The sequence below is a fragment of the Entelurus aequoreus genome, linkage group LG12 (genome assembly GCF_033978785.1).
Source record: "Entelurus aequoreus isolate RoL-2023_Sb linkage group LG12, RoL_Eaeq_v1.1, whole genome shotgun sequence".
In the NCBI taxonomy this organism is placed as follows: Eukaryota; Metazoa; Chordata; class Actinopteri; order Syngnathiformes; family Syngnathidae; genus Entelurus; species Entelurus aequoreus.
In genome coordinates this window covers 20,272,987-20,285,813 of record NC_084742.1, presented here as the reverse complement: position 1 = coordinate 20,285,813, position 12,827 = coordinate 20,272,987, and the positions used below count along the sequence as shown (strand labels likewise).

The 12,827-nt window shown below is 42.5% G+C and overlaps 1 protein-coding gene across 2 annotated transcripts; it reads left to right on the top strand.

Annotated features, from left to right (window-relative positions):
- Positions 1-26: 26 nt before the first annotated feature.
- On the top strand, positions 27-12,725 carry bcl6b (BCL6B transcription repressor). 2 transcript variants are annotated; one of them, XM_062065102.1, is made up of 12 exons: positions 27-819; positions 4,391-4,728; positions 4,814-4,894; positions 5,693-5,871; positions 5,948-6,187; positions 6,256-6,378; positions 6,436-6,628; positions 6,934-7,112; positions 7,179-7,258; positions 7,350-7,570; positions 8,451-8,588; positions 11,803-12,725. In XM_062065102.1, the coding sequence occupies exons 4-12, from the start codon at positions 5,702-5,704 to the stop codon at positions 11,941-11,943; spliced, it is 1,485 nt and encodes a 494-aa protein (XP_061921086.1). In that variant the 5' UTR covers positions 27-819; positions 4,391-4,728; positions 4,814-4,894; positions 5,693-5,701; the 3' UTR covers positions 11,944-12,725. The 2 variants fall into 2 exon arrangements, with proteins under 2 accessions (XP_061921086.1, XP_061921085.1); XM_062065101.1 differs by lacking the exon at positions 27-819 and having other exon boundaries at positions 3,406-4,728.
- The last annotated feature ends 102 nt before the right edge of the window (positions 12,726-12,827 follow it).

Below are 12,827 nucleotides of genomic sequence, written 5' to 3'. Positions count from 1 at the left end.
AATTGTTTTATTAATCTGCGTGTATACATGATTAATGCGATGATTTTTTGTGATTATTCTCATGAGTTAACTCGCTATTTTTGACAGCCCTAAAATATATACAACATACAGCACTTGAATAACACAGCAAAAAAACACAAATAGTTGTGAAAATAACCATTAAAAATATGAATAAAATATCCATATCAACACAATAGTATGAACTTACTTGTTGTATTTTTAATTATATAAACATTTGTTTATATTGAAGTCCATTGGGCACTGCTGAACTGTCAATTTGATCACTGTCGGTGATGGTATTTTTATAAGGTCAACATATTTGTATTTAGCCTATTCATTATTTATTAGTATTTAGCTGTTTGTATTTGTCGTATTCCTTTGAAACTTTATTAATCATGTGCAGCTTAATACCTGCTGCTCTTTGTTCTTGTCTACAGCCTCTGAGTAACATGACATTGGCATATTATTTCAGTGAGTATTGAGGTCAAGTATCTGCTTATTATTTTGTGGTTCATGAGATTTGGGTCAACTGTCTCCCCTCCTCAAACCGGCGCCCCCCTGCTTGTAGTTCCACTTTCATACATTCATGTTATATTTCCGAGTGTGTCCTTGCCAAAAGTTGGACAAACAAACCCGGACGCTCCCTGGGATATCCCCTCTTCCTCCGCCCCACTGCATTGCTGTTTGCCCTTATATGTCCACGGCGGTGCAAATGACAGGAAGACTTTTGTTTTTTTATGAGAAGCTATCATCACCTGTCGATATTGTGCCATGCGCTGCAGATCGTCATGGCAACCCGGGGACGCAGCCCTCCTGTTGGTGAGTCGAGATTACTTTTATCTTCCAATTTTGCAGGGTTGGGGACACGCATGGACGTTTAGATACAGGAAGTGACCAGCAGCTTTGCCGAGGGGTTTTAGACTCAATGGCTTCCGCCCATTGGAGAGCTCGTTTAGTAATGTTCTCACTTTTCCTTAACCCCCCCTCCGTCCCCTTCCATCCGTTTTTCTTACAATGCCTGGAAGCAGCCGAGAACCACATGTCCCTCTTTGTTTTCTTTGTCCATGTTGTACTCGTTTCTTTTTGTAACAATGCACTGCATTGATCCATCCAAACAACAAATAGTTGTGTGTAATTGGTGAGCTCGCACATGTAATATCTAATATTTCATGAATAATAAATTAATTTTATTTCGACAATATGCTGTGGCGCCTATAAAAGAACAAGATGCAGGCCTAAAATGTCCCCACGAGCCGCCCTTTGGCCTGCCTTTAGAAGATGGTCCTCTTTCAGTCACATATTACACCACGCTGCTTCAACAAAGTTGGACTATATGCCAAGCCTATTCAAATGGCAACCTGGGGGCCAAATGACGCCATACCGGCCTCCAGGTTCAATTTAAAACTTGGGAGACAAACATTTTTGCAGCAAATTCCTATAATATTCCAGTTCTAAAGAGGAACTTGCACCACTGTGAACACACTGGCAGATAAATGATAAATGGGTTATACTTGTATAACGCTTTTCTACCTTCAAGGTATTTAAAGCGCTTTGACAGTATTTCCACATTCACACACACACTGATGGCGGGAGCTGCCATGCAAGGCGCTAACCAGCACCCATCAGGAGCAAGGGTGAAGTGTCTTGCCCAAGGACACAACGGACGTGACTAGGATGGTAGAAGGTGGGGATTGAACCCCAGTAACCAGCAACCCTCCGATTGCTGGCACGGCCACTCTACCAACTTCGCCACGCCGTCCGACATTGCATTGACATTTTAACTTTGCTAGCAAACATAGAACACTGGGGTCCAATATTTTGTGGCGTTCCTCAAGGCACCTCTCTTTTTACACTGAACAAAAATGTAAACGCAGCAATTTTGTTTTTGCTCCCATTTTTCATGGGTTGAACTCAAATATCCAAAACTTTTACTTTAAACACAAAATAATTATTCCTCTCAAATAGTGTTCACAAATCTGTCTTAAATCCGTGTTAGTGAGTATTTCTTTTTTGCCAAGATAATCCATCCCACCTCACAGGTGTGGCATATCAAGATGCTGATTAAACAGTATGATTATTGCACAGGTGTGCCTTAGGCTGCCAACAATAAAAGGCCACCCTGAAATGTGCAGTTTTATCACACAGCACAATGCCACGGATGTCGCAAGTTTTGAGGGAGCGTGCAGTTGGCATGCTGACTGCAGGAATGTCCACCAGAGCTGTTGCCCATGAATTGAATGTTCATTTCTCTACCATAAGCCATCTCCAAAGGCGTTTTAGAGAATTTGGCAGTACATCCAACCGGCTTCACAACGGCAGACCACGTGTAACCACACCAGCCCAGGACCTCCCACATCCAGCAGGTGCACCTCCATTTTTGTCTGAGACCAGCCACCCGGACAGCTGCTGCAACAATTGGTTTGCATAACCAAAGAATTTCTGCACAAACAATGAGAAACCGTGTCAAGGAAGCTCATCTGCATGCTCGTCGTCCTCATCGGGGTCTCAACCTGACTGCAGTTTGTCGTTGTAACCGACTTGAGTGGGCAAATGCTCACATTCCATGGCATCTGACACCTTGGAGAGGTGTTTTCTTCACGGATGAATCCCAGTTTTCAATGTTCAGGGAAGATGGGAGAGCGGTTTGCTGATGTCAGCGTTGTGAATCGAGGGTTGGGGTTATGGTACACGGTGTGCTATGGACAACAAACGCAAGTGCATTTTATTGATGGCAATTTGAATGCACAAAGATACCGTGACAAGATCCTAAGGCTCATTGTTGTGCCATTCAGCCGAGACCATCACCTCATGTTGCAGGACGACAATGCACGACCCCATGTTGCAAGGATCTGTACACAATTCCTGGAAGCTGAAAACCTCCCAGTTCTTGCATGGCCAGCATACTCATCGGACATGTCACCCATTGAGCATGTTTGGGATGTTGTGGATCGGCGTACACGACAGCGTGTTCCAGTTTCTGCCAATATCCAGCAACTTTGCACAGCCATTGAAGAGGAGTGGACCAACATTCCAAAGGCCACAATCCAAAAACTTGATCAACTCTATGCGAAGGAGATGTGTTGCACTGTGTGAGGCAAATGGTGGTCACACCAGATTCTGACTGCTTTTCTGACGCCCTCCTAGACCCTGATAAAGCAAAACTGCACATTTCAGTGTGGCCTTTTATTGTGGGCAGTATAAGGCACACCTGTGTAATAATCATGCTGTTTAATCAACATCTTAATATGCCACACCTGTGAGGTGGGATGGATTATCTTGGCAAAGAAGAAATGCTCACTAACACAAATTTGGACAAATTTGTGAACAATATATGAGAGGAATAGGAGTTTTGTGTATATAGTAAAAGTTTTAACTCATGAAAAATGGGAGCAAAAACAAAAGTGTTGCATTTATATTTTTTTCAGTATAGGAAGTTGCATAAATCACATTACGAAAACATTGTGTAAATAAGGTGTTGCTGTAGCTTGTTTTCTTCAGATGCAGTCAGTAGTCATTTGTTCAACTTATTCATATATACTTGTGTTCCATTTTAGGTCCTCTCTTTTTCAATTTCTGGGCTATTCAACCGGTGACCCGCTAGTTCAGTAAAAAAAAACTTGCTTTTTTTGCAGAAGGTCCATAAAAACAGCAGAGCGTTTCTGTAACTCCGACAAAATAAATAGACCAAAATCCAATGTCTACTGTGGAGGACAGGGGTTCTGAGGAATATACAAAATAAGAATAATAGTGAAGGGAGAACTCCGACCCCCTGCTATTTATATACTAATTAATTAGCGTATATTTGAACACGACTTACTTGGTATGAGGTAGCTATCCGCCTATTTTGTTTTCCTGATTCGTGACCCCTGTAACCCTGCCGCGTGACCCCTCCCCATCGCCCCTTCTCCTCCCTGGTCTCCTGCTTGCTTTATTATTGACGGATGTCCTGCGCCTGGGTTTTCATCCACGACTCTGAGCAGCTTTGCAGGATGCATTTAAAAGTTTGTGTGTGTTGGGAGGCAAGGAAGGGGAGGGGGCTAGTTCCTGCACATCTGTCGGCAGCTTTTCTCCCAAAGCAGGGAGAAGTTTGTTTTTCACCGCCAAGGAGACAGTGTCTCCCAGCTAGAAGCCACAATCTTGTCTTGCTTTCTTCCTCTTGGTCCTCAGAACATGTCCACATTGCTTTGCTGTGAACTCCCACTATTATAAACATTCTAATGTTTTATGTGTCATGTGTTCATGTTAATAATTCAACAACTCGCTTCCTCGGTCCAGGAGAGAGGTGGGGGCGGTCGGTAAGCGTCGTTGGTTGATGTTTTGATGGCTTGTGCCACTACAATCGGGCACGTAAGCCCCTCTCCCCAAGAGTCTTCTATATTTTTTTCAACAGGACCCCACGAGGCTTTCCTGCCATTGCTTTGCTCTCAGCGATTGGGACCCGGGGGGGCTTAGACAAACTAATAGCCCACTAAAAATACTTGGAGCTCAGCGCGCTGGCCAGGCCTTTTCCTGCGCGTGGGCCACTGCGGAAAGAGGAAATACAAAGTGGGGGGTGGACTTCTCTCAGACATTATAATGTGTCTCCTCCATCCACCCTCCTCACACACTGCTGGTTGGAGCCAGTGCAAGCAAGCCCCCCTCCCCACCTTCATGAGTGACCGTAGGAGCCTGAGGCAAGGGGCTTGAGGTCAGCACGGGGCACTTCGGTTCTCGTCCCTGCTGGTCGGGGTGAGTTAAAGAAAAATGAATATGCATGCATGGAAAGGGGAAAATACATAGAAAAACTGAGAGCATGTTTTTTTGTCTTTTTCAGGTACGAGTAGGGAGCTGGTCTCACCTAACACATGTGTCCAGGACACTTGTGTCTATTTATTCTTGTCTTGCACATCAGTAGGTAGGTATTGAACCGTTAGTTCTACAATTTGTCCAATAGGTGACAAAACAAACTGGTGTAATATCTAATGATATATCTGATTAACAATTAATTAATTTATGTTACAATATGAAGAACGCCAATAAAAAGGAGCTGCAAATCAAAAATGCAGTTCTGCTGAACTTCGGACCGGGTACCAAACTAATTTTTATTGCAGGCCACATCTCAGTTATGGCTGTTTGTAACAGTAAATATATATTAATTTTGATGTGTAATCGCCTCATGATATTATTACACAATTGTCCACATATTTGATTAGATTTTTTTTGTGTAAAAATTGATGGATAACTTGTTTTGAAGTCATAAGTCAGAGTGACTAACAGATTTAAGTACAGTCGTCCCTTTTTTTAGGGCCAATACTAATGTAGTATTGATATTTTTAGTTTATTTATCCATTCTTATTGTTGAAAATGCTCAATTTATAATCAGAATGTGCTTTTTTTTTTTTTTTTTAATCTGTGTTGTGGTAAAGCCGCAATATTTGAAGCGCAATGTGGCGAGGCAAACCCGTAAGTTATAAGTTGAATAATTTAAAATACAAATAAGTCCAAATGCATGCAGTACATAACTTTTTCTGTCAAAATTTTAAAAACAAATACATTTACAAGAAAATATGAAGTGCTTTATTGACACATTATTTTCAGGCTTTGGTGGGCCACATAAAACAAAGAGGCGGGCTTTGAGTTGGACACCTGTGATATATACTAAAACAATGGATGTGTAGCGTGTGTACATAAAGATGTGTATGTAACACTGCAGAGCAGCACGATGGAAGCGGCCAAAGCATCCAGTGGCTACGTGAAGGAGTTTACCCGCCACTGTAACGACGTGCTGCTCAACCTCAATGAACTGCGGCGCCGTAGCATCTTGACGGACACCACCCTGGCGGTGGGCAATGTGCACCTACTGGCGCACTCTGCAGTGCTGGTGGCCTGCAGGTGAGTATGCATGAACACCACCACAGATCGTCCCGATATGGAGTCATTCTAAAGTCTTTTTTTTCCCCCCTCTTAGCGGCTTCTTCTACTCGCTGCACACACGTCACATGTTGCTTGGCGGCGGCAGGGAGCAGCTCATGACCGTGTCTTTCCCCAGCCACCTGGAACCGAGCAGTGTCTCCCTCCTGCTGGACTTCATGTACACTTCCCATCTCCCTCTGACGCCCGCCATCGCCCCCGGCGTGCTGGCTGTGGCGGCTTATCTGCAAATGGACCACGTGGCCGACACCTGCCGGGACTTCATGCAGCTGCACTGGTGAGGAGCTGGACGAGATCCCTGCAGTGGTGATCAAATCAAGAAGCCTCATGTGGTGTTTGTTACAGCATTGACAATATAAGACTTCCTCAACTGGTGCTGGACTCCAGAGTGTCAGTAGCCTCTGTGGCCCCTAAAGGTGGAGACCTGCCAGGACCACTGAAGTTCCTCCCAGCAGCAGGGACGATCAGGTAAGAACTACACTGATGTCGCTTTGGGACTCATTGCAACACTTCCTGTTGCTGCAGGGTCCCCGAGGATGGCGAGCGAATGCCCATGCCGGGGGCTTTCCCCAGCCTCACGCCTGGCTGTGAGGAGCTGAAAAAGGAGCCCGACTCCCCCGTTGCGGGTGTGCCGGCTCCGTCACCAGACAGCCCTGCACGCTCCACTTGCCAGCCCAGCTCACCTGCTGAGTCCAAAACCTGCAAGGAACACCTTGCGGTGAGTTCAAGGACATGAAGAGTTTTTATAGTCATACCAAAGACTATAAAAATGGGACCCATTACCTCCCTGCTTGGCACTCAGCATCAAGGGTTGGAATTGGGGGTTAAATCACCAAAAATTATTCCCGGGTACTGCACCGCTGCTACCCACTGCTCCCCTCACCTCCCAGGGGGTGATCAAGGGGATGGGTCAAATGCAGAGGACAAATTTCACCACACCTAGGGCGTGTGTGACAATCATTGGTACTTTAACTTTAACTTTAAGATGTGATGGTTTACTGGAACAGGGTGTTATTTCCTCAGAGCGACACCAAAGCCACACCTGACCCAAAGGTCTGCAACTGGAAGAAGTACAAGTACATCGTCCTCAATCCTCTCTGTGCTCGGAGCGCCCTGAAAGAGGAGGCGGAGGAGAGCAGCGCCGTAACCCCGCAAGCCCCCAAAGAGGCGTGGCCTGGTGAAGTGCCCGGTCAGATGAAAAGGTAAGGAGGCGGGAAAAAGTGGCCTTAATCCATTATAGAACTTTGATTGATTAGTCTGTGCACCAGACAGGGGCAGGCCTCCTGCTACGAGGGTTCTGGCCGAGCCCCTCCCCCCCGGCCATCTGCCTCGGCGGAGGAGGGAACAGGTAATCAATCATATATTATTCACAAAATCCAAAATTTAAATGACTTTTTTTTTTTAATCATGCAGCACCATTTTCGTTCAAACTGACACAGGCGCTGCTCATCAAGCCGTCAAGAGAGAGCGTTACTACACGCCGTATAGTTACCGTAGCAACGGTGGAGCAGCCAAAACCGTCCAGGCGGGCGAGAAGCCATATCGCTGCAACGTATGCGGCGCCCAGTTTAACCGACCCGCCAACCTGAAGACCCACGCTCGCATTCACTCCGGAGAGAAGCCATATCGCTGCGACACCTGCAGTGCACGCTTTGTTCAGGTGAGGCGTGCAAACTAACTTTTTTCACTTTACTTTTACTTAAGTAATTCGGTACTTTTTAAGGTACCTACCAAAGTCTGTCGGTACTAACAGCTACCAATTCATATAAAATCAAACAATGCCATATTTCGATACCTTTGTTGCACGTGACGTTACAGACCCAAGTACTTGGTTTGGAAACAAGCAGTCAAGGCCTTTAGGTAATTTTACAATTTTCTATATCAACAAAACAAAAAGAAGGCTCTCCAAACCACAGTAAGACTCCACTTTTCAAAATGTGCTAGCTCAATGCTAATTTACATGGGATTTGCCATAGACATGCTAGAGTTCAGCCCCAGTGATTTGACATAGCAATTTCAACACCTCCAAATTTGGTAATCAAAACTTCATTTAAGATGCATTTTAAGATCAAACAGTTGGTGTGTAATACGTACAATACTTACAGTATACACATTTTGTAGGGCTCAACAAAAGAAAAGACTGACATATTAAACTTAATGGTAAAGACTGCTTCCTGACTAAGCCAGCACGCTATAGCCTAAAGACTACTGCCATCTAACGTCTTAAAATTGTAACTACATGTAAAGGGTACTACTGTATATAATACAGTACACTACAGTACTTGCAAATGACATAAAAAAGTGTAAGAAAACAAGATGACAACTGGACAGCAAAACTCACATTTATTCATTAATTTTTTCAAAACAATTAACATTTACTAACACATTTGAACACTACAAAAGTACCTAACACTGATATCATTGAATATCGGTATCAATTCCCTGGTACCGGGAATTGGTACTGTATTGATTCTAATGTGAAAGATAGCCATCCCTATGTACATGAGAATATTTACTTTGATTGAATTGCTACGATGCAGGTTGCTCACCTCAGAGCGCATGTGTTGATTCACACTGGAGAGAAGCCTTACCCCTGTCACACCTGTGGCACCCGCTTCCGCCACCTGCAAACCCTCAAGAGCCACCTGCGCATCCACACGGGAGAAAAGCCATACTCGGTAAGCCTTAGCACACACTCAATGGTTGTGGATCGACATTCGCACTTACGTACTTACATTTAGGATTTGAGGTGCCCAAAATTGTTAGCGTGCAGTTAATAACAAAATTGGACGTTATTTGGGAGGTGGCATAAGCGACGTGATTCCTGCACTTTTTCTAAGAGCAGTTTTTGTCCCCCCCACTTTTTAACATCCAAAAATAATGTAAGGCTAATGAGTGGAGACAAGTCAAACACTAGCACGAGGCGGAAAGCAGACGCTCAGGCTGAAGTTTGTCCTTTTGGACCGCCCACAAGCACATTGATTGGCTTTCTGGGGTTCTTGCCAAAGTGACAATAATCGACAGCACGTAGCAGCTGACCAATCAGCAGTCAGGTGCGAGATAATAGTGATTTGGCCTCCACAAAGCAATATGAAATATACAAACTAGTAAGAAAGATAAAATATCCAAATAAGAGGAGTCATGTGCTCCACTCAAAGCTTGCTATTTTGTGTAAGTATACAGTGTAAATATATACTTACTGAAGTTTAAGTATGCAGTGTACATTGTATACTTACTTAAGTGTAAGTATGCAGTGTACATAGTATACTTACTGATGTGTAAGTATGCAGTGTACATAATATACTTAAGTGTAAGTAAGCAGTGTACATAGTATACTTACTGAAGTGTAAGTAAAGTATACTTAATAAAGTATAATTATGGAAGTGTACATAGTTTACTTACCAAAAGGTAAGCATGCAGTGTACATAGTATACTTACTGAAGTGTAAGTATAGAAGTGTACATAGTATATTTAATGAAGTTGAAAGTATGCAGTGTACATAGTATACTTACTGAAGTGTCAGTATGCAGTGTACATGGTATACTTACTGAAGTGTAAGTAAGCAGTGTACATAGTATACTTAATAATGTGTAATTATGGAAGTGTACATAGTTTACTTACCAAAGGGTAAGCATGCAGTGTACATAGTATACTTACTGAAGTGTAAGTATAGAAGTGTATATAGTATATTTAATGAAGTTGAAAGTATGCAGTGTACATAATGTACTTAAGTGTAAGTAAGCAGTGTACATAGTATACTTACTGAAGTGTAAGTAAAAAGTGTACTTAGTATACTTAATAAAGTATAATTATGGAAGTGTACATAGTTTACTTACCAAAAGGTAAGCACGCAGTGTACATAGTATACTTACTGAAGTGTAAGTATAGAAGTGTACATAGTATATTTAATGAAGTTGAAAGTATGAAGTGTACATAGTATACTTACTGAAGTGTCAGTATGCAGTGTACATGGTATACTTACTGAATTGTAAGTAAGCAGTGTACATAGTATACTTAATAATGTGTAATTATGGAAGTGTACATAGTTTACTTACCAAAGGGTAAGCACGCAGTGTACATAGTATACTTACTGAAGTGTAAGTATAGAAGTGTATATAGTATATTTAATGAAGTTGAAAATATGCAGTGTACATAGTATACTTACTGAAGTGTCAGTATGCAGTGTACATGGTATACTTACCCAAAAGTGTAAGTACGCAGTGTAAATATGTCTGTCTCAGAAAATTTGAATATTGTGATAAAGTTCTTTATTTTCTGTAATGGCAAAAATGTCATACATTCTTGATTCATTATACATCAACTGAAATATTGCACGCCTTTTATTATTTTAATATTGCTGATTATGGCATACAGCTTAAGAAAACTCAAAAATCCTATCTCAAAAAATTAGAATATTTCCTCAGACCAAGTTAAAAAAAAAGATTTATAACAGCAAAACAAAATCAAACATTTGAAAATGTCAATTAATGCACTCAGTACTTGGTTGGGAATCCTTTTACACGGATTACTGCATCAATGCGGCGTGGCGTGGAGGCAATCAGCCTGTGGCATTGCTGAGGTGTTATGGATGCCCAGGATGCTTCAATAGCGGCCTTTAGCTCATTTGCATTATTGGGTCTGGTGTCTTTCAGCTTCTTCTTCACAATACCCCACACATTCTCTATAGGGTTCAGGTCAGGGGAGTTGGCAGGCCAATTGAGGACAGTAATGCCATGGTCAGTACACCAGTTACTGGTGGTTTTGGCACTGTGGACAGGTGCCAGATCATGCTAGAAAATAAAATCATCATCTCCATAGAGCTTTTCAACAGATGGAAGCATGTAGTGCTCTAAAATCTCTAAAAGCGTCTGACTTGGGCTATGGAAAAGAAGCACTGGACAGTTGCAGAGTGGTCCAGAGTCCTGTTTTCAGACGAAAGCAAGTTTTGTATTTCATTTGGAAGTCAAGGCGCTAGAGTCTGGAGGAAGGCTGGAGAAGAGCAAAATCCAAGTTGCTTGAAATCCAGTGGGAAGTTCCCACAGTCAGCAACGGTTTGGGGAGCCATGTCAGCTGCTGGTGTTGGTCCACTGTGTTTCATCAAGTCCAGAGTCAATGCAGGCAGCTGTGTACCAAGAGATTTTAGGGCACTACATGCTTCCATCTGTTGAAAAGCTCTATAGAGATGATGATTTCATTTTCCAGCATAATCTGGCACCTGCCCACAGTGCCAAAACCACCAGTAACTGGTGTACTGACCATGGCATTACTGTCCTCGATTGGCCTGCCAACTCCCCTTACCTGAACCCCATAGAGAATTTGTGGGGTATTGTGAAGAAGAAGCTGAAAGACACCAGACCCAATCTTGCAAATGAGCTAAAGGCCGCTATTGAAGCATCCTGGGCATCCATAACACCTCAGCAATGCCACAGGCTGATTGCCTCCATGCCACGCCGCATTGATGCAGTAATCCGTGCAAAAGGATTCCCAACCAAGTACTGAGTGCATTAATTGACATTTTCAAATGTTTGATTTTGTTTTGATGTTATAAATCTTTTTTTTTATACTTGGTCTGAGGAAATATTCAAATTTTTTGAGTTTTCTTAAGCTGTATGCCATAATCAGCAATATCAAAATAGTATAAGGCTTGCAATATTTCAGTTGATGTGTAATGAATCCAGAATGTATGACATTTCTGTTTTTTTTAATTGCATTACAGAAAATAAAGAACTTTATCCCAATATTCTAATTTTCTGAGACAGTCCTGTATACTTACTGAAGTGTATGCAGTGTACATAGTATACTTACTAAAGTGTAAAAGTGCACAAATTGAATCACAGCCCCGGACTTCTGTCAGACACCAGCAGAAAAAAATCACTGTTTTTTTTGTGACAGTGTGAAAAGTGTGACCTTCACTTCCGGCACAAGAGCCAGCTGCGCCTTCACCTGCGACAGAAACACGGCGCCATCACCAACACTAAGGTCCGCTACAAGGTCCTGACCGAGCCCTACCCGTCTATTCTGCAAGCCTGCTAAAGAAAAGCTCTCAAGCCCAATCTCCAAAATGATCCTTAAATAGGGTGGGGATGTCCAAAATGGTACATTTTTGGCAGGCAGCTCATTTTGTACTGGATCTCAACACATTTTAATGATAAAATGAGTCAATTATAAATGAGATGGATTAGATAGTACACTAGTTTGTGTTGTCTGCAATAACATAGTTGACTACATTGGATTGCTTTAGTGCACGAAAAGTATCAGAAAAAGCAGCCTTTTATCTATTTGTATGCAGGCCTCGGTGTGGATGGTTTGGACAGCGCTGGGTGATGGGAAGTTATGGTGGCACTAAACGGGCATCTTTGTTGGATTTGTAGTGATGCAGGTGACGTTACAGGAAGTTGTTTGGCAAGTTTGTGAAGAGTTGTGAGGTGAGAAAGAGCAGAAAGAAAGTGTCATGTTTGTTTATATGGTTTGAAGGAAGTCTGTTAGGGGAGAGTATAAAAGCACTTAGTGGTGATTTACAAGTTTTGCACTGGCATTTCTATTTAAGTGTCTTGATGTGCGTAGGCCTGGTGCCTGCATGCCCGCTTTTTAGCTCATTTATGCTGCTGACAGAGTCCAAGCAGGCAAAGGACTTAAGCTGACATTTTTCAACAGAACATGTAGTCGAGAAACACTAAGGAATGGGATTTGCTGGCCAAAGATGCTTTGTATAATTTGAATTAAATACTTTTCTTTTTTTTTTACATCAACTGGAGCAATCATGTCCTGTCTCTTTATTTACAGTCATGCATCGTGCAGTCAAAAGATGGTAAACAGATCATTTTAATAACAAATAACCTCATCATGACACGTTTGGTTGTTGTGCGTTTCTTGTTGCTGGCGTGGAAACAATGAAAGCTCGTTGGCACCTGTTTCCT